The sequence below is a fragment of the Triticum aestivum genome, chromosome 1B, assembly GCF_018294505.1.
Source record: "Triticum aestivum cultivar Chinese Spring chromosome 1B, IWGSC CS RefSeq v2.1, whole genome shotgun sequence".
NCBI lineage: Eukaryota > Viridiplantae > Streptophyta > Magnoliopsida > Poales > Poaceae > Triticum > Triticum aestivum.
In genome coordinates this window covers 105,182,547-105,210,543 of record NC_057795.1, presented here as the reverse complement: position 1 = coordinate 105,210,543, position 27,997 = coordinate 105,182,547, and the positions used below count along the sequence as shown (strand labels likewise).

Here is a 27,997-nt window from a genome sequence, read left to right as displayed (position 1 = left end):
CGCTTTTCAGCAGCATCGTCGTGATCGTGATAAAGTACAACAAAGAGCTCAGAAGTACATATCTCATCACCCAAATCACACCCTCTTGTTCCACAGCAAATTTAGAAGTGTGTACTGTATCCAGTATTCCAACGTCCATCAATCAAACAAGAACTAAAAAGTACCCCGGGAGCATCTTGTTTCACGTGTGACCCGTCTCCCCTTGAGGTACCAGTTTCATGCCGATCCACCGTGTAAACAGGGACTTTCTAGTCAGGCTCTTCCGCAGTATCAGGCACGCCAAGAAAGGAGCGCTGGCACCAATGGCAATCACCACGTAGGCAAGAAACCGCGACACTGGCGCGATGGTGAGGTATACGGCAGTCAACATTGAGACGATCGCTGTTAGAACGGAGAGGACAATCAGCATATTGGCCCAAATCAATCTAGTGAGTACCTGGCCATGATACTTCCACGACAAGTAGCAGAGTACAAGAACAGTGGAGGTGGAGCCACACATTGAGATGGTGTTGCCGACCGCGAATATCTTAAAGGCCAGATGGTGTCCAACAATGGCGGTGCCTGACTGTTGGCTGTACCCTCCAGGCACGGCGAGTGTGACTGCAAAGGTGGCCATGCTCATCATGGCAGCCACGAAAACATTAATGACCACACTGCTAACCATGTATGTCCTTCTTCCCCAGTACCACAGTGGTCGAAACTGTTGCTCTGTCAATACCTGCTGGTTGTGCCTTCTGGACTCATGCTTCTTCAGTTCCTTCCACAAGTCCATCTACATGACATTAACATAACAGCTTCAGCATCAGTGATATGCAATCTCTCACTCACATAGTTGTGTGTAGGGATATATGTATACATGCCGTAGATAATGTATTTTAATTAAGGGAATATCTACGTAGCATACGGGTGTGCGGGTATCTTCCTGTGCTTCTACCTCCCAATGGAATTTTCCCCTTATAGAAATAGCGCGCATGCCTGCATGCAGGAATCTCCCACCTAATGCTGATGTCATCACATCAATCACCTTTTCAATTTTTTTGAAATGAGTTATCCTATATTGTTAATCTTTTTTTTGAGAGAGGGAGAGAGACCTATATTGTTAATCTGATTAGTGATCCGTCTTCACCACTGTATTTGTCTCAATGAGGGCTCCAAAACAAGATCCTATATTGACATGTTTCAATGATTTTTTCTTCATCGCCATCAGTTGCCAGATTATGTCACCGTAGTTATCATAACTATGAACAGTTGTCACGGTGATCGTATATAGTTATTGGGCAATAGTTTCGTATGTTTTTGGACACTCCAATGTTATACATAACTAGAAAGTGAGTATTCAAGTGTTCACAATAAGTACGAAGATACATTATATCTAACATAAGCAGCACGAAGCAAGGCTTTTTTAGTGTTGTATATCAACGTCCAGAGATCTGACAACTAAGTTAACCTAATCTGATAACTAAGTAGCTAATAACTTAGGCAAGTATGTGACAATAATCTGGCAAGTACCAACGATTTTTTTTTGTCAAAGCATGCTGCTGACATGGATCTAGTTCCGAAGACCCCACTGTGAGGAAACTAACGATGAAAGTAGATCGTCAATCAGGTTAACGATTTAAGAGATGAAGATTCTTAAAATTTGAATCTAGGGATTTTTTTTCTGATGTCATGTTTTGTATTTATGCCTTCATGCATGAGAAAGGGGGGCGGGGCAGCACACCGCAAAACTAATATACGCTACCTAGTGTGGTCCTTTAGGAAGAGGGTGTTGCAGCAAGTCTTCATGGAGCACTGAGCACCAACGGTCCATATCAACGTGTCGGGCTCCGTCAAGAGCCGCATGTCTTAGACATCACCCAAAAGGTGGACATGCTGACATAGGGCCAGCGGGCGTTCCACCCCACCATCCTAGTTTCGTGAGACATCACAACGTCTTGACACCCGAGGAGGGGAAGGGGAGGTCAAGCCTGGATGAGGCGACCACTTAACAGTCCGAATTGCCAAGAGACGACCCATAGGGCACCGATTGTCTCGGTCATGCCATCATTGAGAGGTGTCTCGGCGGCCTGTGATAGGCCGCAATGGCTCCTACGAAGGCGTCTCGTCGCCTCTGATCAGCCCCAACATGCACATGTGGTTATGACGAGCTCATTGCTCGCCATTCAGTCCACCCGGTTATCCAATGATCAACGAACCAAGGCCAACTTGAAAATCCATCTTCAAAAAGCAGATCGGCTGTGCCTGTAGTAGCATGTCAGTACAAGCCTTGGCTGCGATTGCAACAAGGAATTCTCCGAGGGTCCAAGGCGGCCACCGTTGTTGCTGCAGTTACAGGTGTCTAAACTGGACCGAGGGGTAGCAAAGCGGGCAAGTAGTTACCCAGGCAAGAGCAGCCCAACCGACCTAGCCTCTGACATCAACAAAGACCCAACAACGGACAATGATAAACCGGGAAGCGAGGCGTTTTCTGTTAAGAGTTATATTTATGATTCCCTTTGACTTCCTATATTTTGGCCTTTGGCCTCCCACCTGTACTTGTACAGATGATGACTTTGGCCTCCCAATAATACTAAGTTGCATCATATAACATGGTATCATGAGCCCAGGCTTAGCGATTTTTTTCCGCCACAACTGTCCCTCCCGGTCGAGTTTTCGTCTGGATCTCCACGTCTCGGCCCAATCGATCGAAATCTCCTCCACGCCCCCGCTTGCTGCTCCCCTCCCTGATACGTTCGATCTGCCAGCCTGCTGCCATGTGGGCCTTTTCCCGATGGGCCCACCTGTGAGTGACCGAACGGCAGAGGATCCTCGTCCCATTCCGATCCGCCTGCCATCTCGCTCTGATTCATCTGCCCGTCAGGCTGCACTGCACTCGATCTAATCGATCTGGAGGTTCCTCTCAAAATCGGATTTCGTCCTGCTTTATAGATAAAGCAAAATCTGGAAGTTCCTAGCTCCTGATCTGATCGATCTGGTGAGCCATTGTTGTGCTGCCGCTGCTTCCTTTGCATTGATCTGATCCTGCTCTCGATCCAGATAAGCCAGGGCCTGCAGGTCAACGCTTGCCTCATCGTCCAGGCCACAGCTGGCCTTTCCTCTCTACTGCCGGCCCGTGCTCCGTGCCTGCATAGACTGGCCGTTGGTCCCTTCTGCTGGTGGACCCCCGTGCTATTAGGCTGATTGGTCTGCTTCGTACGGCTACCTGCCTTGAGGACTTCGGTGGATTCCACCACCTGAGGGCTTCGTCAAAATAAATGTGGACGTCGTGGTCTCGATCGATCACAACCTGGGCTCTGCTGCTACAATCTGTCGGGATCGGGATGGTACCTTCCTGCTTTCGTCGGTCCTTGTTATTCAAGGACTTGTTGATCCAACTTCACTTGAAGCCCTCGCGTGCAGAGGCCCTTGCTCTAGCGCAGGACTTGGGGATGAATTATCTTCATATCGTGTCGGACTGCAAACAAGTTGGCAACCATATCCATGACAAGGCAGGAGGAAACTATGCTGACATTATTCGGGAGATCAGCGAAACTTCTAGACTTTTTTCGATTTGTAATTTTTGTCATGAATTTTGGGCTTCAAATGTTAAGCACATACGTTAGCTAGGTATGGTGTCTCCCTCAGTGTAGACATTTGTGGTTAGGCACACCGCATGATGTTGATGTTATTCTTGTGAACATTACCTGCAATCAATAAAGCATAGCTATCTTTGCTAAAATAAACTGCCTTGACGACTGACTTGTTAGTTATGCAGTTGCTAAAAGAAAAAAAATTCAAAATCATCTGCCTTGGTGTCTCTCGCCCGCTCCTTGGAGAATTTTGACGGTATTTTCGGTGTTTTCGGTGTTGTTTCCTACACTGACCCTGTCTCCCATACGTGCCTTTCCTCCATGCTTGGTGCTCATCCTTATGTGTCGTCTTCCCCTTAGGCGACTTCCGCAAATGCTCTTGCGGCTCCGTGTGCGGTAGTGCCTCTATGTCGACTCCTCTCGTGGCTTCCGCCCACGGTTGTGGTCGTTCTTCGTCGACTCCTCTCGCGGCTTCCGCCCGCGGTTGTGGCTGCTCTACATCGACTCCTCTAGCGGCTTATGCACGCGGTTATGGCCGCCCTACATCAACTCATTTGATGGGTTCCACATGTGATGATGGCCGCCCTACATCGACTCTGGCGGCATCCGTACGTGGTGGTGTCACTCTACGTCGACTCCACGGTGGCTTTCACATGCCGCTCTATGTCAACTTGTTGCTCTCCGTTGACTCTACACGTGGCTTCCATGGGTGGTGGCGTCCGCTCTTCGTCAACGAGTATTCTACCTCGACCACTTCCGTTGTGTCTATGTCTACGCATGAGATTGCACAACTCAGCTGCCAACTTGATGCTTGGGATTCTGCACCGACAAGATTTGCACGTTCTGCTCCTCATTCAGGTACATCTCCATGGATATTTTATACCGGAGCATCTTTTCATATGACTTCTGATTCTTCCACTTTGACCTCCGTTCAATATGTCGAGTCTCTTGTTCATGTTCTTACTGCTGATGGTACTCCCCTCCCTGTTGCTAGTCAAGGCACTCTTGGCACATCTTCCTTTTATTGTTCCCTCTGTTGCTCATGTTCCTCGACTTAGCATGCAGCTCTTTTCAGGTAGTCAGATTCTCGACTCTAGTTGCAGGGTCAATCTCGACTTCGATTCATGTTCTGTTCAGGATCGCCGCACAAACACTCTGCTTGGTGCCCCCCCCCCCCCCCCCCGCACACACACCACACACACACACACACACACACACACGCGCGCGCCATGATGGTCTCTGGGAGCTTGACTAGATTCGTCTTCCCTCTGATGCCACCGCCAACAGTCTTGCGGCCCATATTGCCGCATCTGCTAGCTCTTTTCAGCAGTGGCATCATCGTCTTGGCCATTTATGTGGTTCTTGTCTCTCGTCTTTAGTTCACTGTGGTGTTTCGGGGCTTGTCTCTGGTAGCGCCACGTGACCACAATAATGGGAGAGGCCCCAGCAATGAGCCTAGCACCAATTGGCGTAGGAGGGGTTGTGACCTGAAGCATAGCTCGAAGGCGTTCCAAGCAAACAGCCTGTGACTCCCGCAACATTATACAATGTCGAATTGAGGGGAGGCGTGACTCATCGACAGGTGGACAGAAGTCACGGCAGCACCGGTTACCCCCACAAGTGTGCGGCGAACAGATAACAGGGATGGCCTCCTATTCTCGACGGCAGGCGGCTCAATGACACTGCCCACCATCGCCGTTGATCCTGATGGCGGCGCCACAATGCCAGGAGACACCAAGGTGGAGGAAGACATGTGAGGTCCTGGTATAGGGAGGGTGGGCTGCCAATTGGCCTATTATTCAAAGTCGCGCTGAGCGCTCTAGATTGGCCAACCATGGTTTGAGGGTACAACATTTTGTCATTTCCTATGCTCAGGTTGTACTTTGAGGGTAGAGTGTTTTGTCATTCCCGACGCATCCAAGACGCAGATCCGACCATGGTTGGTCCAACAACCTGAGCAGAGGAAATGACAAAACGCTCTACCCTCAAAGTACAAATATTTTGAGAATTACTTTGAAAAGCACATGATAGTTATTGAAAAATCTCAAAATACATGTACCATGGGGATAGAGTGTATTGCACATGCATGAAAATTTTCAACTTTAATATGATTACTTATAAAAATACAAGACGACTGAATAGTATCAAGACTAACTTTTACTGTTTATACTATTCATAGTTGATTTATCCTTTTTTTATCTCACAAATTATATCAGATCTTTAGAAATTTGCACGGATGTACACAACACTCTTCCCTAATGCATTTATTTTATTTTATTCTTACTTCTGCAAATGCTTTTCGAATGATATTTTCGTTTTTTTTAAAAGATGTCCAATTTCACATGATATATACCCATGTACTTTGTATGCAAATTAGACATTCAGCTTTTCATTTCGCTACTTCACATGATGCTTCAGTAAACCTTACTTCATATTTTGAAGTGGTCGAAATGTGAGTCATCTATTGTTCATTACAACCTAATTTTACAGAACATGTAACACAGACACTATTTTGTACTGTATAACCTGCAGTTATTTACCTCATCGAAGTTCATCTAAAAAAACTCATGTTGTACAAGAAAGGGTATTTTGTACAGTAAAAAAATAGCTGTTGCGGAATTTACCTCATCGACGTTCATCTCAAATATTCCTGCTCTACAAGAAAGGGCAAACGCTGTATCTTCATCTTGGTTAAGCAGCCACGGTTTGACTCTCCGATCATTGAGTAGTAACATTGTTGATTGTCTATTCAGGAGCTTGGCGGCATGATGCAGCGGTGTGTTACCGTCCCTATCCTGTTGGTTCACAATCTCCTCCGGCAGCACATACTTGAGAAGCAATTCAAGCACGTCCACCTTGTCATTTCTGGCGGCTATATGGAGGGCACTTTGCCTTGTATTATCCACCATCTCAATGGCATCAGGAAACTGCTTTAATAGCTCTTTAGCAGCCTCTGCCGAGCCATAGTAAGCAGCTGTGTGTAGAGGAGTATGCTTCTCGTCATTCTGCTTGTAGGCTAGATTGGAGTATTTGTTGAGCAAAATGGATACTATGCGTGCGTTGTTGTGCTGTGCAGCGTAGTGCAGAGCATTGTTCCCTAATAAATCTGTCAACTCCACAAGCTCCTCATACCTGTCCAACAAGATCTCCAGCGCCCCTGATGTGCAATAAGCAGAGTAGACCTTCATTATTCAACTATGCATTGAAGAATAAAAACTGTACATAGAACATTATCGATGTAGTTAAACATGTTACTCTCGCCTTCCTGTCTTTTTGTCATGCAGTCATGGGTGTGCATTGGGCATGTCAGTATGATCAATACTGCACACAATGCTCAGAAAATTAAGAGTAATTAGATGATTGCCCATACGTTGCAACAGGATATAAATATTATAGTAGCCTATGATTTAACTGCCATATTTGTTTGATTGTGTGAACAATTATGATTTATTTGGTACACATATGTCTGTTAAGCATTTATTGACTTACCAAGGAAAACATAATTTTATTTGGTAAGTAAATAAGATGTCGGCCAGTTGAGGTGGTTTTTAGGAAAAAACGGTGGGAAAACCCCAAGATGGGAGGAAAAGAATAAAAACGAGAAAGATAGTGGAAAGATACCAAGGTTGGACGAAAGAGGAATGGACGACAGAACCTTAGGTTCTTTTAAAATAAATAGGAGAGAAGAGATAAGTGGTACTGCCCTCCCTTCTCCCTCACCGGTGATAGCCAACAAGGACCAACTCCAGATGGGTCGCAAAATCACAATGAAGCTCATACCTGTTCTGCTTCCAGGGAAAAAAACTTAGGAAACTCGACATGAGCTCTGCCTATTCATAAAACGAAAAGAGGTGCCTAGTTAACTAGGAAAACCCAGGCGAAAACCAAATGCAAAGGGCATGAAGCCCCACGGTCGACTAAGCAACGAAAACTACAGACAAAATGCACCACCAGACACGCCAACACACCAAGCAGATGTAGAAGAAAAGCATCTGCCGCATCAAAACCTCCACACTACACCCTCCACCGAGCAAGCCAGATCAGGCATGACCCACCTAGAGAGGGGTGGAAACATCTCAACAGGCTACCAAAGGAGCACGGAAGAGGCTTCGCCAGAGCATCACACCGCCATATTACAAGCATATGGAAGGCACGGGCTCTGGCGACTCCGGCTCCGCCCCGCGAGGCGACGCGCCCGCCCTGCTCCCGCCGGCGCCGCCCGCCCTCCCGGCCCCAGCCGCTGATGGCCCCGCCGCCCCCCTCTCCCCGCCTCCCCCCTCCTTGCCGTCCCCTGGACCCCCGGGTAGGGTGGTCTGGGCGGATTTGGCTGAGGACGCCGACCGCGCCGCCGGCCGGCCGGTGGAGTGCCGCGACCGGGTGCCTCTGCCCGCCCGGCGCGCCCGCCGCCGTCCCGCTTTGTCGGCGGCCTTACTCCCGGGGGTGGGAGTTCGGCTGCCCGGGCGCGGACGAGGCCTCTCCGCCGGCTGCCGCGTGCTCCGCTGGGCGATGGGGGGAAAGGCCCGGCCTTGGGTCCCGGGGTTGCCCGCCGTCGCCGCCAATCCGCTGGCTGGGGTGTCGCCGGGCGGGCCGATTTTGACCCCGCACGCTCGTCGTGGTGCCCCTCCGGCCGGCTCGCCTCGGCCCGGCCGGCCGCGCCGCCGCCGCCGTCGGGGATCGTCGGCTCCCGCGTGATCTCCAGGCGCTCCCCCTTCCGACCCTTCATCGCATTCTTCGGCTCCTCCAGGCTGCGCTGCTCGCCGTCTCCCCGGCGCCCTGCCTCGCCTCGCCTCCCTCGCCGGCCGTTGGCCGCCTCGCCCGCGCCGGCGGCGGCTGTGGATGCCCTAGCCGGGCGCGTGGTGCCCGTCCCTGGGCTGGGCCGCCCGATCCTACGCCTGAGGCCTGGTGTGGGCCTGCTCCCCTCCCCGCCCCGGCTATCTGGCCCACCTAGGCTGTCTGGGCCGGCTGGGCCGCCCCAGCCCATTAGGGGCCCAGTGCTGGACTCGGCCCACCCCAGCCCCGCCTGGGGGAGGATTTGGCTCCCGAGAGGGTTTCCCCACCAGCCGCCTCCCCCCCGCCCCCGCTCGTCAACCGCCTCCTCCTGCTCCCTCCTCCCGCCCCCGTCGCCCCCCCCCCCCGTCCCCGCCTCCCGCCGCGGCCCCTCGCCCCTCCCCATTACTCGGGACTGGGGAGATGGCACCGGGCGCCCCAAGCGCCCCCTCGAGGAGGCCCGCGCGGCCTCTCGCGCCTCGCCGGACGGCCATCGCTGGGAGGCTGACCTCCGCCGCCAGCTGACCTCCCGGGAGCCCCGGCGATCCCCGGCGCGCGACGCCCGGCGCTCCCCGCCCGCGACTCCCGGCGCTCTCCTCCGCCCGATTCGCGCCGCTCTCCGCTCTGCTCTGAACGGCGCGCGGGGATGGCCGGAGCTCCCCGGCGCGGGATGTGGACCCGCGCTCTCCCGCGTGGGAGGGTCGCCGCGACCGCCCCCGTTCCCCTTCGCCCGTGCGCCGCCGCGGGCGCTCGACGTTGCCCTCCCGGCCTCTCCCCGTTAGCGCCGAGGCGGCTCCTCTGCGCGCCTACCAGCCTCCCCCCCCCCACGCGCAACCAACCAAGCTTGCCTCCCGACAATGGGGGCGTCGGGGCTCGGGGTCGCCAAGGTGCCAAGAAGAAGCGGAAGGGCCCCGGTCGCCCGCTCAACCCCGCGGCCCCGACTCCCGCATCCTCGGCCGCGGCCGTTTTCGGGGCCCCCCGCGATCCCCCGCCGTGCTTCAACTGTGGCATTGCCAGTCACTACCAGGTTGAGTGCCCCAACCCGCCGATGTGCTACCTCTGCAAGGACTCGGGCCACCCCGCGGCCCTCTGCAAGGACTCGGGCCAATGTCGGAGGAGCTCATGATGTACGGCCACGGCATTGAGGGTCTCGGCTTCTTCCACATCAAGGTCGAGGACGTCCCTCCCCCATCTTCGTCACTCCTTGCGGTCGTGACCATTGTTGGGGCGGGGGTCGCCTCTCCGGAGATGATTGACGCCGAGTTCAACCACCTCTGTCGCCGTGTCTGGGACTGGCAGGTGACTCCGACCTCGGACAGCTCCTTCACAGTGGTCTTCCCTGACGCCCTTAGCCTGGGCCTCTGCACCCGTAGCGACGACATCACCCTCGCCCTCAACAAGCTCGTCGTCAACATCTCTAAGCCCCTGATGGACACCAAGGCTGTGGCCGTGCTGGATACTGCTTGGATCCTCATCGCTGGCCTCCCCGACATGCTCGTTCTGAGAAGGTGATCCGCAGTATGTCCAAGCTCCTGGGCAAGGTGGTGGTGGTGGACGAGCTCTCTCTCCGCAAGGAGGAGGAGGTCTGTGTCAAGGTCAAGTGCCTTGACTCCTCCACCCTCCGTTATGTGGCTGCTAGAAGGAGGGCGCGAAAGGGTCGGCCGGGGGCCTTTCTGCCCACGGCCGGGCAAGAGGGAAGGGATTTCCTTCTTAATTCTAGCTTGATTAGATTGATACATCTCCTCTCTTTATATAGAGGTTTACTTGACTCCCAAGCAAGGCTTACTTTACCCCTAAGCAAGCGACCCTTATCTCTAATTAACCCTAAGACTAACGAGCTATACTGCCAGCCCAGGCCCATTACGTACTCTAACACTACACCCCACCTGGACATGCAGCTTGTCCTCGAGCTGCAGCCTAGCCAACCTATAACCATGACTCGACGCAACACAAACCTAACACCTAAAAACAAGCCTTTTACATCTCGGCTTGTTTTATTACTCTCAACCTGAAATGGACTGGGACGCTTTATTTTGGACCCCTTAACAAAAAGTGGACACCATCCGCACGTCGGACCGGCACGTGTACAGCCACCTAGATCCCATGGACACCATCTGTACAAAAGGAGTGCATGTGTATGGCCACCTGGAAGTGATCGCAAGAGCGACCAGCAGAGACGCCCTCGCGGCGGCTGGCGGCGGAATGCAGTGGTGCTACGCGGTGCGCTCCTGTCGTTGACACCATGTCTTCTCCCCGCTGGACGGCTGTTGGTCTGCACCGCACAGAGAAGAGTGGAGGGCTTGCGATGGAGTATGGCGAGGAGGGGTGCGCCCCCCCCCCCCAACCGCCGATGTCGCAGACTTTGAGGTCGCTGCCCGCGGGGAAAACAGCAATGCCCGCCGCCCGTGGGGGAAACGGCGCGCAGCTGTAGACCACACATCTCCCGCACACGCCGACGCGCGAGGAGGCCGCACGCAGCAGCCTGCAGCCTCACCGCCGCCAACACATGGCAGTAGCGATCCAATACGGAAGCGGTGACGGCGACGGCGGGGACTTGATCTGCTGTATGTGGACGTCCTGGGACAGCGGCGGCGCTGATGGGAACGAGGTTGTCGCAGTCCCGTTGTAGGGCATCCCATACTGGATGGCGGAGCTGACCGGCGGTGGCTGCTGCAGCTGCAGCGGCTGCTGCAGTGTCGCGCCGGGCGCGGCGGAGGCCGCCAGGAGCGGCGGCTGCCACTACAGCCAGGGCAGGGCGGTGGTGGCGGTGGATGGCAGCTGCAGCGGCCCGGCGGAGGCCGCCTGGTGCGGCGGCAGCCACGGCAGCCACGGCGGCGCGGTGGCGGCAATGGGCGGCGCGGCCGGGTGCGGCCCGTAGGACCGGCCAAGAACAGGCAAATCTCCTGGACCGACTGGGTTAGGTCCCGCAGCGCCCCGGACACCTCCGGGGTGAGGACGGCGGGGGCGGGCGCGATGGAGGAGCCCGGCGCGGGCAGGAGCGGGGCGACGGTCGTGGTGGTTGCCGGAGGCGACAAGGTGACCGGCAGCGGGAGAGACGGGTTGGGCGGCGGTGAAGATATGATCGAACTGAAGCTAGCTGATACAAACAGGTTCAAACAGCAGATGAAGGACTTATTTAAGATGTCTAACCTGGGTTTATTGAGCTACTATCTAGGCATAGAAGTGCATAAAAAACCAGGGAGTATAACGCTATGTCAGGAGGCATACGCGAGAAAGATCCTAGAGACCAGCGGCATGACAGATTGCAATTTTGCTCAAACTCCTATGGAAGTTCATCTCAAGCTGAGTAAGAGAAGTGAAGCTCCTGAAGTTGACTCAACAAAGTATCGTAGTATTGTGGGAAGTTTACGGTACCTCATACATACAAGGCCAGATTTGGCACATCTAGTGGGCATCGTGAGTCGCTTTATGGAGGCCCCAACATCTGAACATCTGGCTGCAGTAAAACACATATTGCGCTCTGTGAAAGGAACACTCAATTTTGAGTGTAGCTATGTCAAGAAGAAAGGTGCAAAAGATGAGCAGCTCCATGGTTACAGTGATAGTGACATGGCGGGAGACGTGGACGATCGGAAGAGCACAACCGGCGTTGCATTTTTCCTTGGACCGAACTTGGCCGGTTGGCTCTCACAGAAATAGAAGGTTGTAGCTCTTTCTTCTTGTGAGGCCGAATATAGCAGCAGCGACAGCGGCGTGTCACGGAGTTTGGCTTGGACGACTACTTGGTGATCTCCTAGACCAAGAACCGGGGAAGGTGCTATTGAAGATCGACAACAAATCTGCAATTTCCTTGTGCAAGAACCTTGTTCATCATGATAGAAGCAAGCATATAGATACAAGGTATCATTACATAAGGGACTGTGTGGAGGAAGGAAAGGTAGAAATCGATCATGTATGCACTGAAGATCAGCTAGCTGACATCTTGACTAATTCTCTTGGAAAACAGAAATTATTGGAGATGAGGAAGAGAATTGGAGTAGTAGCTGTGAAATGATGACACAACATGCTTAGGGGGGTAAATGTTAGGAGTAAGCACATTGTGTTAGGAGTCTGGTTGTAACCGAACTGTCGAAGTATAAAACAGTTTCGGAAGTATCGTGTGCGTCTAGGAATCGATCAGATAAGGAGATAGGAGAGTTCAAACCTGCTTATCAGGGTCACGACATGTTGGGCAATTACGTGTGCCGTGTTGGACGTGAACTCTTTGTAAACCCCTATTCAATAGTTTTTCCTCTCGTGAGTTCTTGTGCAGATCGCGTACATACAGCAAGAAGCTGATTGATTTGCTCTAACAAAGAGCTCCAGGATCAGGATCTAGTAGAGGGACAAGCAGCATGGGACGCGGAGGCTATTCTCTTGGAGAAAAGGCTAACAGGGCGACCCCCACGCCAAGACCAACATCCACATCCATATTGTCGCCTGCTCGACCGTAGCGGGGCTACAACCACAGTTGAAGGACACCATCTCCTCCTGTCGATGTTTTTTTCCCGGCTTCTGAATCCCTCCATGTGAGGCGGAGCGTTGGACCCTTGCAGCCAACATCATTGGCGCCACAAGAGCTTGCCCTGGAGCACCTCTGGCGGTGGCGGGACGGGAGAAAGGAGGGGGAGAGGGTGGCGGCGGGCTAGGTTTTCGCCCTCGAGTCGCCTCCGAGGTGGCAACGAGAGGACCAAGTCCTTTTTTGGCTATCTTTTTATGTAGTTTTGTTTTTATGTACTAACATCTACTACAACTTTTCATACTACAAAGCTATTGTCATTCGTATTTGAGAACCTTTATGAATATTTACAAAGAAAATCTAAATCGGTAAGGCTTGAATAGGAAGGACATAGAAACATATGTGCATTAATGATTGTCGGAATCATGAGAATCAGGGTATCCCAAGCATGCCAGGTGGAGCAGCTGAGGGCGTGTCCGGGTATCAAGACCAACAACAATTAGGCTGGGAGATCAATAGGCATCTTTAGCGAAAATGTGTAGGACGAGCACACTAGCTTCGGCGAAAATAATGTAATCTTCAAAGAATCATGCGTTTTGAGAAGTGAGACGTCATCAGTGACGATCCCGCGGTATCCTTGCCCACCCAGCACGGCAAGGATGCATGCTACCTCCGACAGGGCATTTAATGAAGTGGCAGTACATATCGTGGACCGCCGCAGGCCTACGGTTGATATGCGGTAAACAATACGGCCTGACGGAGGGAGCGCTCTCCCGAGCGATAAGATGTGTGACACATCAACTGGAACTTTTGACATTGCAGGATAACCCTTTTGACTCGCTGGGAGCAGGCGGTTTTTGGGATGCTGGCAAGAGGGGCCCATAGGAAACTAATGATGGCAGAAGCCACTCGAGTGCCTGGTGCCTACGCCAAGCGAGCGATAAGCTTCCTGACATCGGCTCAATTAGTAAAAAAGACAACGTGGGCTTCAACCCACGCATTGGACACTTGTTCACACGACTGTAAGATGGCCATTGTTGCCCCCTAGCCCTATATAAGGGGAGGACCGCGGCCACCAAAGAGGGAGAGTAGGAACCAGAGGCAAAAATCACACAAGGAACAATGAGCAAGTGTAGCTCAATCAAGAGTAGGAAGCATAAGGTAGCAAGCAGAAGGATGCTCGGGAGCATAGCCTAGACCACCCCCCAAAACCCGAGCATAGCAAGCAGCTCTCCCCAGCATACACAAAGCTCCCTCGAGCATACCCGCAGCTCGTCCGAGCATATGTAACTTTCACCATATTGCCAGCATCAACCAACCACAAACAGGACGTAGGGTACTGCGCATCAGCGCGGCCTGAACCTGTATAAACTCTGTGTCATTTTTCGTTTCACATTCCAAAGAAGAACTAAGCGTTTAGCACCAAGCCAAACTAATAAACAGGGTATCTTTGAACCATGATGTCATGAGTTGACTCTCCGACATCTTGCACGCCAGGTAAGGGCCTAAGGCTTGTTTCTTCTCCGTACCATTATATCACCACCTTCGGTGATCATGGCGGGTGAACAAAAACCGCTTTCCTCGGAGCCGTCTCACACCCACTCACGGGGGAGTGTGGCGGGGGACGTCCCGTCTAAAGCTCCAACGCAACCAGCGGGCCACCTTTCACGCGGTGGCCACGGGCAGGTGTGCCACCAGCGTAGTTTTGAGACTAGCCTGACGATCGCACTTCAGGCGGCGCACGCTCTCCTCCTCCACCCTCCAACGCCAGTAGAAGTGCAGCCCCTGCTGGGATCTTGGCTCAGGTAAGTAGTTAACATGGTGGACATCTCTGGACATCACTTGTGAGTGGTCGGTGGCCAGCGGTGCACGCTCTGCATCCAGGCAGGAGCCCTACTGTCACGGTCATGTTGCCACATCGGCCCCATGATCAGCTAGAGGAGCCCTAGGCTCACCCGCTGACCCGAGGGACGACGCCTCCGCGAACTTTCGGGCGCAGCCTAGAAGATTGCCTGCACACTTCAACTTAGATAGTGGAAGGAAGGACGTCCCTATCACAAGCAAGCCTCAACTGGTAGAGCCCAGCGCCCTTGGCGCCGACGAAGTCCAGATTCCTTAGGCACCAAGGGTGGAGCGGGTCTGCGCCTCCCCATCATCAGCATTGCCGCTCCTTATACCACGGGGTGCCACACATTCACCCTCGAGCTGCGCCACATGGCATTGCCCCCGAAGTTCCAACCTGAGTTCCCGCAAGTTTACGATGGGGCTCAGGATACGGTGGAATTTCTCTAGCTCTACACCACAGCTGTCCATGCCGCCGGGGGAAGGGGCGGAGATTGTAATGGCCAACCGGTTCCCTTTGGCACTAAACGGACCAGCCAGGTCATGGCTCATGAACCTGCAATATGCCCTCATTGGCTCATGGCAGGAATTGCGCGACCAGTTCGTAGCCGACTTCCAGGGCAACCTACGAACGTCGGGGGTCGAAGGCGATCTCCACGTTGTCGTTAAGCGATTAGGGGAAACCCTACGCGAGTACATCGAGCGCTTTAGCAAGGTGCGGGTCACCATACCAAGGAGTACCCCATGGGCCGTCATGATCGCCTTACGGGTAGGCGCATGCAAGAGAAGATGCGGGAGAAAATGGGTACCAAGACCATCCAAACCACCGCCGAATTATTTGCCTTGCCAGATAAGTGTGCCAACGCAGCTGAAGAGCGGGAATGGCTCGCGCAAAGGGTGGTAGTGGCGCCGGGACCTCACGCCATACTAAGATAGATAAGAAGCGGAGGACAGAAGCGGTCCTGGTCGCAGAACCCAAGGCTCTTGAACCTGCCCGTCCACCCACCAAGGTGAGTGGGAAGGCGAAGAGTACCCCCTAGGCAAATACCCGAAAGTGGTGCAAGATACACTGGACGGATCTGTACGACCTTGCAAGTGCCAGGAGGTGCAGAACGTCAATGAGGGACGCTGAAGACGACCCTATGATGACCACGGTAACCGCGGAGGTTATGCGATAACCCTGGATACCAAGGAAACCATGACGGGAATCGAAGGGCCGAGGCGAAGGGTATAACAACTTGAGGTGAAGTCTGGAGTAACTGTGGTGGTGTTCGCGGCAATCGTGGTGGTAACCACGGCCCGTTGGGCGCCCAGGACAAGAACCTCACAGCCACAGCGAGGACAACGGCATTGAGGAGCGAAACCACAATCATGGTTTCCAGGAGGCCCGAGACTTGGCTTGCATCCATGGCAGTGCGTCCCTACACATGTCGCATCGCCAATTCAAGTTGATAAAGCACGAGGTGAACACCATCGCCCCTAGCATGGGAGTCAAGAGAACACTCAGATGGTCAGAGGTGTCGCTTCGACTACTCCGACCATTCGAGGAGCACATCATCGGTGGGACGCCTTCCGCTGGTGGTCTCGCCCATGATTTGCAACATCGAAGCCTCCAAGATACTGGTAGATGGGGGCGCTGGACTGAACGTTCTATCCCCACAGATCCACAAGAAGATGCAGATTCCCACCGAAGCGATGTGCCGAACGCAACCCTTCCTGGGGGTAACCCCAGTCACTTTCGACGCACCAAGCAACTACCCCACCAAGTATGTTGACTTCAATGTTGCAAATTTTGACCTACCGTACAAAGGTATTATGGGACGTCAAGCGCTTGCTAAGTTCATGATCACATCTCATTGTGCATACATGACCATCAAGATGCCCGGACCCCAAGGACCAATCTCTGTGTCAATCTATGTGTAAGTGGACCTCCCGGGTGATGTGATCTGTGCAGAGAAGATGTTCTTGGCAACCACTGCCCCCCGCCGCCGTTAGTACCGATCAACTAGAATGCTTGCTGCCCACCGCAAGGAAGACAAAAGTCTTCACCAGCGACGTTGTCCTGACCAAGTCTTTTCAGCTTGGGGACAACCCCGACCAGACCATCAAGATCAGTGGACAGCTCGATCCCATATAGGAAAGTGTGCTCGTCACCTTCCTGCGGGGCTAACACCGACATGTTTTCTTGGCAGCCGTTGGACATGCCCGGTGTTCCCAGGGAGGTGATCGAGCACCAATTATCTGTGTACCCCGATGCACGGCCTATGAAACAGAAGGTGTGCCGCCAAGCGCCCGAGTGGCAGGAATTCATCAGAGAAGAAGTGGAACGGCTTAAGAAAGTCGATTTCATCAGGAAAGTGATCCACCCTAACTGGAATGCCAACTCGGTAATGGTTCCCAAGGCTAGTGGGAAGATGCGAATGTGCATCGACATAAGTAGCCTCAATAAGGCGTACCCCAAAGATCCTTACCTCCACCCTTCCATAGATTAGATTGTCGACTAGACCGCGAGGTGCGACTTGTTGTGCTTTCTGGACACATATTTGGGGTATCACCAGATCCGCATGGCGGAAGAAGATGAAGAGAAGACAACATTCATAACGCCTATCGGAACTTTCTACTACATATGCATGCCCTTCGGCCTGAAAACGCCGGCCCCACTTACGAGTGAGCAATGCGCTTCGCATTAGGCTCGCAAGTGAGCCGGAAGATCGCGGTGGACATCAATGATCTCGTCGTGGAAACCAGAGACAAGTCAACCCTCCTGGATGACCTAGCATAAACTTTGGACAATCTGCACCGAATGCGCATGAAGCTCAATCCCCAAAAATGTGTTTTCGAGTGCCGTCCAGAAAGCACCCCGGATTCCTGGTGTCAAATCGCAGAATCGAGGTGAACCCGGCGCGGCTCAAGGATGTCTAGCACCTGACTCCTCAAGCGGTCAGGACCCTTCCGGTGGATGCCTAAAGCCGAGCACGTGAGGAAGCAAGCAGTATCTCACCTTGCCATCGGTCTTAGTGGCCCCTAAGCCCAGGGAACCATTGTTGTTGTGTCTTTCAGCTACACCACAAGTGCTCAACGCGATGCTCATGGGGAAAGAGAGGAAGAGTACATCCCCGGGGTGAGCCATCGTCGGGTCCCGAGCATGAGGACCGGGCTGAGTGCGGAAACGTCGGGTCTAGCGCCCTGTGTACTTTATCAGTGAAGTATTACACGGCGCCGGGACACAATATCTGCAGCCGTAGAAGAAGATTTATGCGGTTTTGATCGCCTCAAGGAAGCTGCGACATTATTTTCGGTCCCATGTGAAAGGATCAAGATGGACCTAGAAAGGGGTGAATAGGTACAATTACAATTTTAAATTATTACTTGGCAATTTTAGGCAAATATGCGGAATATGAAAGTGAACCTAACACATTGTAAAGGTAATTCTAGTGCTAGCAAATTACTCAACAATAACTAGTAGAGAGACAAGCAAGCACAATATGATATTATGTAAAGACAAGGAGACAAATGTGTTCAAACAAAAAAGGAGACAAATAACCACAAGTAAGGAGTTAGGGTTAGCGATAACCAAAACTCCAGAGACAAGGATGTATCCCGGCGTTCACTTCCTTGGAGGGAAGCTAGTCACCGTTGGAGGGCCGGGTGTTACCACGAAGACTCACCCTATTCTCCTTGAGATATCACCACGAAGGCGATTCTCAACCACTAGTGGTAGACCTTGAGGCGGCCTCCAAATCTTCACAAACTTTTCGAGGTTAATCACAACAGCTGATTCCTCTCCGAAGAACTCCTACCACCAGGAGTCTACAACCTCGAACAGTACAAGATCAAGGGGTAAATGCTCAAGACTTGCTCAAATCACGATTTGCTTTTGGTCGAAAGAGGGGGTGGATCCATCACTTGGTGGATTTTCTCTCAAGAACTCTCACAAATCTTCCCGGGATCTAAGATTGAGTGTGGAAGGGGGTGAGAGGGGGCACTTGTGGCTTGCAAATGAATATAAGTGTAGTGGTCAACCCTATCCCGGAGTGGGAGAAGGGTATGTATAGCTCCACTGAAAAGAGTCATTTGAGCTATGTATTTCAAGTACCCAGACGTCTGAATAGGAACCCGAACGATCCGGGGAACGCACAAATGACCCGAGTAGATATCTAGACAGTCTGGTTGGGTCAAAGGTTGAGCAACAAGCTTACAGCCCGAACATCCTGGAAGGGGCCTGGAACATCCGGCATTGCAAAACAATCGCATGGGGAACACGGGCTGGCCGAACATTCGGCACAGAGTCCGGAACATCCGGGCCAGCTCGGACGCGACACTCTCCGCAACGACGTCTGGGCAGAGCATCCGGGCAACAACCGGAAGATCCGGGCATGTATCTGGATGATCCAACCCCAGAGCCTACATACGAGTGTCTTCTGCCACTCTAGCCAGATACCCGAGACACTATCTGGATGGTCCGCGCAATGCCCGGATGATCCGGTTGTTAACATAGAGGTAGGTCATTTTGAAGGTAGGATTTTGGCTAAGTTATTTTTAGGGTTGTGTATGTCATTAAGTGTAGGATGGCCATGAAAAGATGTTGACTTGAGCAAATCTTCAACGGACCCTTTGATCCCCTCTTAATAGAGCGGGATCCCTATAACTCAAGACTAACTGAAAAATGCTACGCTTCTTTTCTCGTTATCACCAAGCTTGAGTCATATATAAATTGATAGGTCAATGATTCCTGCACAATGATGCCAAAGAGACTAATCTCCTGTGTATAGACTTAGCAAACATAATTAGTCCCCTATATGTATATTGTCGTCAACGTCAAAATATGATTAAGGGCACGATTGCACCTTCACCATGACATTGCAGTGGTTACTTTGTTTCCCCTAAAAGCCCCATCATCAACAACAGAGAAGCAATGTGACAAATTGCCGAATGGGCCGTTGAGCTCGCTGAGTTCGACCTTCAATTCGTGATCACTCAAGTCATCAAGAGCTGAGCCTTGCTTGACTTCGTGGCATAATGGGCCCATGTGCCCCTAGAGGAGGGATAATTCGCCGCCACGGCTTAGGGGAACCCCAAGGAGTGGATCTTGTACTTCGACGGGTCGTTCTCGCTCAAGGGTGCGGGGGCTCGAGCCCTCCTCATCTTCCCGGCTGGCGATGAGCTTCATTATGTCGTGCAACTCCTCTTCAACAATGGCTCGAACATGTCAGAGTACAAGGGATTGCTCACAGGTCTCCGAGCAGCGACGGCCCTTGGGATCCAGCACCTCGTTGTGAGAGGAGACTCCTAGCTAGTCATCAAGTAGGTGAACAAAGAGTATCAGAGCCTCGATCCCCAGATGGCGCCATACCTCACTGAGGTCCAAAAGATGGAGCGACGGTTCACCTGTTTGCAATTTGAGCATGTGAAACGTGGGCTCAACATGCTCGCCGATGATTATCCCGGCTGGCCTTACAGCGGAGGTCTGTTGCCGTCGGGGTCTTTGGAGAAAAGCTAATGAAGCCATCCAGTCCCATTGTCGACCCATGCGAAGAAGCACATCCTGTTTCAAGAAGGGAACCTCAAGGGCCACGTTTATCGACGGTCCAAAAAACTCCACCCAATGGGCAACAGGTTCTTGTCATTCAAGAGGCATCTTGGACTACCGAGATCGAGGCTTTCCTAAAAGAGTCGTCCGTGCCACCCTTGCCTCCCCAAGAGTCGTCAAACAAAGCGAGAGAAGCTCCCCAGGTGCCATTGGCACCAAGAGGACGGCATAACCAAAGGTTGCAGCTCCGAGGGAGTGCGGCCCCTCAGCGTCTAGGCAGAGCACAACGCGGGAAGGAGACTGGCGGGTGGCGAGGAGGGGCACGCTCACCACCGACGTGGAGACGATGTGGCCCAGAAACACCAGTGGTTGAGACAACGGAGCTGGAGATGAGTAGTGGGAGGCGAAGAAAGAAGTGTGTCAGGCGTCCGGGTGGCGAGCGACCATTTTCTTGGTCTAGGACTCCTCGCCGAGCACGGGTATGTAGGGACGATGAAAAACCCTTCATCCTCGTGTGCCCCATTTATAGCTTGAGGGCGGAGTGTTGGAGGCTCCTTGAAGGAGGGTGTGTGTCCCCCTTTCCCAAGCTCGTCGCGCACACGTCAATACCATCAATCGCGCAAAAACCAAGGCGCCTCCTCGAGTCTCATCAGCATTGGCGCCTCCACGGGATTGCTTCCGCACGCGGGCCCAGTACTGATTAGGCCCTCCCCATTAGCAGGTACCTCCTTGCCCAAAAGGTCACCAAGTAGATGAAAGGGTCGGGGGTTACTGTCGGTATCATGAGAATCCGGGTACCCCGAGCATGCCACGTGGACCGGCTGAGGGTGCGTCGGGGTATCAAGACCAGCAACAATCAGGCTAGGTAATCAATAGGCATCTTCAGCGAAAATGTGTCAGATGGGCTCACCAACTTCAGTGGAAATAATGGTATCTTTAAATAATCCTACATTTTGAGAAGTGAGACGCCATCAGTGATGATCTAGCGGTATCCTTACCTAACCAGCACGGCAAGGATGTGTCGTGCTCGCTGCCTCCGACGGCGCATTTAATGAAGCGACAATCCCGTAGCCCGTCGCAAGACTACGGTTGATAGGCGGTAAATAATAACACCTGGCAAAGGGAGCGCTCTCCCGAGCGATAAGATGTGTGACATATCAACTAGGACCTACGACATCGCAAGATAACCCTTTTAACTCGTAGGGAGCGTGCGATTATTGGGACACTGGCAAGAGGGGCCCATGGAGAACAAATGATGGCAGAAGGCACTCGTATGCCTGGTGCTTGCGCCAGGTAGGCGCTAAGCTGCATGACATCAACTCAATTAGTCAAAGAGACCACGTGGGCTTCGACCCACGCATGTTCACACAAATGTAAGATGGCCACTATGGTGCCCCCTAGCCCTTTACAAGGGGAAGACCGCGGCCATCCAGAGGGAGAATAGGAACCGGAGACAAGAATCACACAAGGAACAATGTAGCTCAATCAAGAGTAGGAAGCATAAGGTAGCAGCAGAAGGATACTCGGGAGCGTAGCATAGACCACTCCGAAAATCCCGAGTATACCCAACAGTTCTCCAGAGGATACTCAAAGCTCCCCCGAGCATACCCGCAGCTCGTCCGAGCATATGTAACTTTCACCATATTGCCAGCATCAACCAACCACAAACAGGAAGTAGGGTATTACGCCTCAGCGCGGCCTGAACCTGTATAAACTCTCTGTGACAGTTTTCATTTCACATTCCAAAGAAGAACTAAGCATTTAGCCCCTAGCCAAATTAATAAACAGGATATTTGTGATCCCTGATGTCATGAGTTGACACTCCGACAATGACCCCCCCCCTCCCCCCCAAAAAGCTAACTTGTTGCTAATCGAGAACAAAACCTTTATGATTTTGTCATGCATTCTAATGTGGCAAGTGCGAAACATGGCAATTTATATGATTTGGGGTGTTAATTACTAGGGAAAATAAAATGTTTTAATTGGGAACAGATACGTTTTTTAAATATGCTTACCGATGTCATCAGCCAACACAGCCTGGTGTAGAGCAGTCATACGAGTGCCAATAGTTGAGATAGAGACTGCCAACAACTGGTCGGCAATCTTCTTGACAACATGGAGATAGCCTTCCCTAGCAGCAATGTAAAGCGGTGACTGCATTTCCTCGTTCAATGCATTTGCACATCTTGGGTTGACCTCCAAAAGCTTTAGTGCAATGTCCAATTGTCGATGAGACAGTGCATCATGCATCGGTGTATTTCCTTTACCATTTAACATTGTGGTAGGCTCCTGCACGCATGTAGTACATTACCATTTGAACACTGACCTGCTTACCAGGACAACTTAAATTCAGAAGAAAAAAAATTCCAGGTGCAAGATTATGCTTGATTCAATAGTGATTTGAATGTATCAATTAATTGCACATATTTTTCATTGCAGCTAGATACAATGCAAACGCTTGAATTCAAAGGAAAAATTGTGCCAAAGGCAAGATTAGGATTGGTTCGGTAGTAAATTGAATGGTGGTGTGCCAATGAACTTTGTCTATATCCGGATAGGAATGCTTTATGTTCTAGTACAAAGTTTGGATAAATTTACTAACTAGAACCAAGTTTTTAACCACATTTAACTGCAATGCGTACGCCGAGTTTTTAACCTAGACAAGCTCAACATCTACAATGTATGCAAAATGCTGATGCAAAAAAATCCCAAACTTGCATCCGACACCTGTACTGTTTTAGATGTTGATGCCAAATTAAAAATATATAAACTGGTGTCATGCCCCAAAGGTGATATGTGGTTCTATTTGTTGCTCTGAAGGTGGGAGCTCGTTTGTGGTAGCTCGAGATCTTGCCAGAGGGGCTGGCAGGGCTGGCAGTGTTGGCACCCTCCAACGAGAAGGATGCCCTTGTGTAGCGAACCCAATGGGTTGGGCGATTGTGGTGCCTCTCCTCTGGGGTGCTGCTATGCGCCAGGAATACCACAACGGGATGCTAGCCAGTGAAATGATCTCGGATCATTCCTAGATAGCTAGGCTAAAATATAAGAAATACAAAATAAACTCTTGATTCATTGCTTTTGGTCCTCCCTTCTAGTCTTCATAGATAATTACATGTGCGTTGCCACGGGAATAAATATTCTAGTATGTTGGCCTGTGATTTAACTGCCCATATTAATGTGATTGTGTAAATAAATGTTATCAAATCCTGCCCGTGATTTAAGTACCTAAATATATTTTTAGGATTTTATTTTGTAATCACTTATTGGCTTACCAAAAAAACATAGGTTTATTTGGTACTAAGTCAATAAAAGGTGGGATAATTAAGGTGGTTATCGAGGAATGATGCTCAAAATAAATATGGAAGGTTGGATGAAGGTCTCTGCCGGCAGGAAAAGGAACATACTTAATTTTTACGCAAAAAAGGTATAGAGATAGAGAAGATATACTATCACAACAACTCAGATCTCAAGTAACTAACCCTATCTTTCTTAAGTATCAGGATCTTATCCCTTACTTAAATATCTTATACCCTAATTGGATAAGTATTGGGCATAACACGTGGATCTGCTCATAGAGTGTGAATCCTGCAGGGCCGCAGCATCGAGGAGCTTCTTTGGATCCACCGGCGGTGTTCCACATCTGAGCTCCCCGCAGCAACGTCAAGACTGGCATGGCAGTCAATAGCAAACCCATTCTACCAGGTGTGCAGATCTATCATTGGCGGTGGCTGTGGTGACGAGCCTTGCATGGTACAGTCAGAGTTAAACATTGCAAGAGCACGGTTGCTGACAGAGACACCTAATGACAAGTGATGTATGTAGGGTGTTCAGTCATGGTCGTGACTTGCACAACAATGACGACTATACCTGGAGATGAACAGTGTGGCAGTGTGCAGTGAAAGACTGGAGCTGGTCTTTCGACATCTCGATTGGTTGGGTATTCTCATGCATTGGTCTCGATACGACAAAGGTGGAGTTGTTGTGCCGTGGAGGGCCACAATGGCAGCGATGATGACACATGTCGTGCGGTACTGGTAGCAGTATACTCTTGTTGTTGCAAAGTGAGGTGCACTTGGCTGACACAAGGCTTGTTTGGTGCTTCGCTCTTGTATGAAGCAAGTCACAGAAATTTGAGATGCATCTTCGTCTTCGTACTCTGCAGTGATCGTGTTCATCAGTGCATTGGTGGTTGTCAGTGACGAAGTTGGAGTCACCAAGTTGTATGCCAATGATGATGATGTTTGTGTGTGGTTTCGTTGTTTGGATGTTCTCAACAGTGTGTGTGTTTTTTTGTACTGTCATGCGTATGTCTGCTGGAGTGGCCTTAGGCCTAAAGTAGCTAGATCGTGGGTGTGTTTTGTAATCTTTGTTTTCGCCTAAATGCTCTCTAACTAGTTGTGAAAACATTCAGCTTAATTAATAGATTGAGGCAAACTTTGCATCTTGTTTCAAAAGAAAAACAATGTACTGAACTCAAATAGAATGCATAATGCTAGTCAGTTGAGAACCTTTAAGTTGGCATCGATTCCCCTTGCCCACGTCAAATATAGAATCAGGTGCTCGACCACTTCTAGATGGCCCGCTCTCACCGCCAGGTGCAGTGGCGTATCGTCATCATTGTTTTGACTGACCATGAGCTCCATATTTGTGCCTACAAGGAGGAGGAAATGATGGACAAACAAAGTGTGGCCTTCTGACGCTGCGATGTGAAGTGCTGTGTTTTTCTCAGCCTTTGTCGTCGAGTAAATTGTGTTGGGTTTGACGGCGACAAGCTCTTGTAGGCTAACTATATTTCCTTTATCTGCTGCTTTCCTAAACACTGGATCCATGAGATTTTCTGCTGCTTTCCAAAACACTGGGTCCATGAGAACTGCATTGAAGAAGGCAATCAGAATCAAATTACACTTTCCTTTTGTTTCTTTCTGTGCGAAGTGAAATCCTGCTTTATTTTTGTATTAATAGAAAAACGTAAACAAAACACACTCTATCCAATTCATCTTACCTAAAATGATAAACCAAGAGCAAGCACAACCTCAGAACCCCCAGCTAACGTAACCCTAGCAACCTAACTGGATCATGAACAACTACAAAAATTTATACCAAGCATAGGTTCCCTTTTGGATAGGAACTAGCCACTCATTGTAGTATTAATATAGTGCGGTTATTAAGAATTATTTCTCATAAAAACACATGAGTAAGAGCGAAATATCCACCACAAAATAGCAAGAGTCGACATTCAATAAGGTTGCTTGGGAGATAATTGTCTAAACAAAACCAAAGCACCAGATATTTGCAAATCAGAACGACGGCTAAGACCGAAACAGCATATCTTATTATCTGCCAAGGTATGCACCTGTTGGCTACAGATTTCTAGTTGGTACTTCCATAGGTGTAAAGGATCTCAGAAGCGTAACTCAAATGATGTAGCTAATGAAAAGGACCAACACTATTAGCAAGGCAGCGGGGCAAAGAATAGCATTGTAGCATCGACTGTGATGAAAATTGGTACAGCACCCTATGCTTCAATATGCCTAGAGCCCAATATGATAACGTCAAAGTTCCTAATTCAACTACCTCTGTAATTTATGCAAACAATTCCAAACCTAACATGAAACAACCAAAACTGTAGCAAATTATGTATGCTCCTGATACTGTCCAAAACTAATAATATATTTTCCCAGCATGATCAAAGAAGGTAGAAGCTAGAAGCTACTGGTAACATGAAAGACGAGAAGAACATAAGGGACACAGAATCACACCAACCTTGCATTTGGGACACAATAAACTGTGGCTGCTTAATTTAACCTTGTACCAGATAATGAACAAGTTTGGACGGAAGATGCGATGGTGGAAACAGGCTTGTATTTATGATGGACGTGTAGAAGAGAAGCAGTAGGGGTGCATAAATATGTACCAGAGCCCTTATGATATATTCCTTTCTTGTGTTGGGAGCAAGTTGATGCTTATGCTTTACTTGTGTCCTAGCCTGATGGTACTTTAGTATTTTACATCTTTTTAAATGGATGCTTTTACTTTTTTGTACACTAGTGCTTTTACATTTTTAAGACTGATGTTTTAACTTCTGTTTAGATGACCTAAAGATATTGTTGTTCTAATATAGGCTCATGCCTTTTCGTTTTGACGTTTTTTGTATGAAATAAGGGTAAATTTCTTTTCCATACTCATGGTACTTCACTACTTATCACCATTCACCAAAGCATTTCTTAAACATTGTGAAACAGAATGCACTCGTCAATGGTAACATGGCCTAGCCATGGATCTCTGTCGGCTGATGACCATGTTTGATTCCTGCCAGCCAGGCTGGGTAGGTTCCGTGCTTTTAAATTCATCATTGGTTATTTTCCATCTTAAAAGAACTGCGCTTGACTACTAGAGTAGCTCGCAAGCAATTACTGAAATATTTTAAGTATCTAAACTATTTTATAAAGAAGGGACAAACAGATCCCAAACTCAGCAAAAACATTGTACCTTTTTTGTATATCAAAATTGGATGCTTATTGGCAGAGCTAAATTTTTTAAGCCTAGGATGCTAGTGTTTCTATGTTCGATGGCCAGCTATGAAGACACCATTGCAAGCAAGGGTATGGATATGAAGCAATGATGTTAAGAACCATGGACACTGCTTGTACATTGTTGTATGACCTCAGGCAAAGGCAGACGTGAATCAAAGAAGGTAGAAACAAAATATCAATGTTCATGTCCCACTTGAGATAAAAATGACCAAAACCGAAGCAAATAACAGATCTGTGTTTTTTGGACCATATATACAACTAAATGAAGCATGCTGCTAATGGTTTTCTAGTTTACCGTCTTTTCTCGAGTAAGAAACAGAACTCCCATGTCTTTTTAGAAAGAGACAGATATGACCTGAAAAGAACCGACACAAACAGTGTCAGGTATAAATTCGCTGCAATTCCACCCAAAATCTCAATTTCGACGGAAATCATAGGTTTACAGAGCATACAGTTTTTTTAACACCGACGTAGCAACTAAGCAGGGGGGAACTAAAAAGGCATGTGGTACATATTCAGTCTGAACACATCGACATATAAGCTGTGAGGTGCCTAATTTGACATCTCCCTGGCAGTGAAGAAGGAAATAAACATGTACTCCATAAGTTGAAACTCCATATTTGGCAAATACCAAGAGGAAAATAGCTGCAATCTATTCATGTCTTGGTTCGAGTTAGTGACCAAATTACTACACCTGTGCCTGACGAATGTCATGAGATCCCTCGCATGGTGCGTGGATCGAGAGCGCAAGGTGAGGGAGCCGCCGGCCACCGTCGTCGCATGCGTCCCTCCGCACTACCTGCAGCGGGGTGGAGACGCCGGCGGCCAGCGCTACTAGGGTTTCCTGTACCTTCGCCATTCTGAGGGTTTTTTTTGTGTGTGTGTGTGTGTGCTCGAGAGCGAGTACTCCGAGCGAGAGACAGGAAGCGGCGGGGTGGACCGTGGACGATACGCGCAGCCATGAGCGTCGGAAACCCTCGCCTGCAGCGCCCCCCGACATGGGCCGGGGGTCCCTCCAACACAGTTTTCTTCTTTTTCTTTTACCTTTTTTCGCGCGTACTTTTTCTTTCCGAAATGTTAAGATTTTTCTATTTAAGTATATGCCAAGTCTGACGTCCGGAATGACATATTAAGTTTTCATGCTTAAATGATGTTAAAAAAATCTGTCATGCTTAAAAATCTGACATCATATTTGTAGTGAAATCCTTTTCTTTTTACTTTCATTATTTATTTATTTTTGAAACACTTCCTAGCAGACGTCCGACACTATCAATTTGTCAGGAAATGCACCTAAGAT

At 50.1% G+C, this 27,997-nt stretch overlaps 1 protein-coding gene across 7 annotated transcripts; it reads right to left on the bottom strand.

Annotated features, from left to right (window-relative positions):
• Positions 1 to 59: 59 nt before the first annotated feature.
• Positions 60 to 27,684, bottom strand: LOC123110574 (ankyrin-3). Of its 7 annotated transcripts, XM_044531142.1 has the most exons (7): positions 27,395 to 27,629; positions 27,153 to 27,268; positions 26,996 to 27,055; positions 24,676 to 25,037; positions 22,183 to 22,456; positions 6,194 to 6,726; positions 60 to 772 (listed from the first exon to the last, which is right to left on the bottom strand). In XM_044531142.1, exons 4-7 carry the CDS (start codon positions 25,030 to 25,032, stop codon positions 182 to 184), a joined length of 1,755 nt encoding a protein of 584 aa, XP_044387077.1. In that variant the 5' UTR covers positions 25,033 to 25,037; positions 26,996 to 27,055; positions 27,153 to 27,268; positions 27,395 to 27,629; the 3' UTR covers positions 60 to 181. The 7 variants fall into 7 exon arrangements, with proteins under 7 accessions (XP_044387077.1, XP_044387099.1, XP_044387071.1 ...); XM_044531164.1 differs by lacking the exon at positions 24,676 to 25,037; XM_044531136.1 differs by lacking the exon at positions 27,153 to 27,268.
• Between the last annotated feature and the right edge of the window lie 313 nt (positions 27,685 to 27,997).

Bases quoted from the DNA above. Each gene is read 5' to 3' on its own strand.
- LOC123110574 (XM_044531131.1), bottom strand. The intron at 22,457-24,675 runs GTTCTCAACTGA...ACATGCGTGCAG, and splicing joins GAATCGATGCCAACTTAAAG to GAGCCTACCACAATGTTAAA. The intron at 773-6,193 runs GTAAATTCCGCA...AATGTCATGTAG, and splicing joins TTGAGATGAACGTCGATGAG to ATGGACTTGTGGAAGGAACT.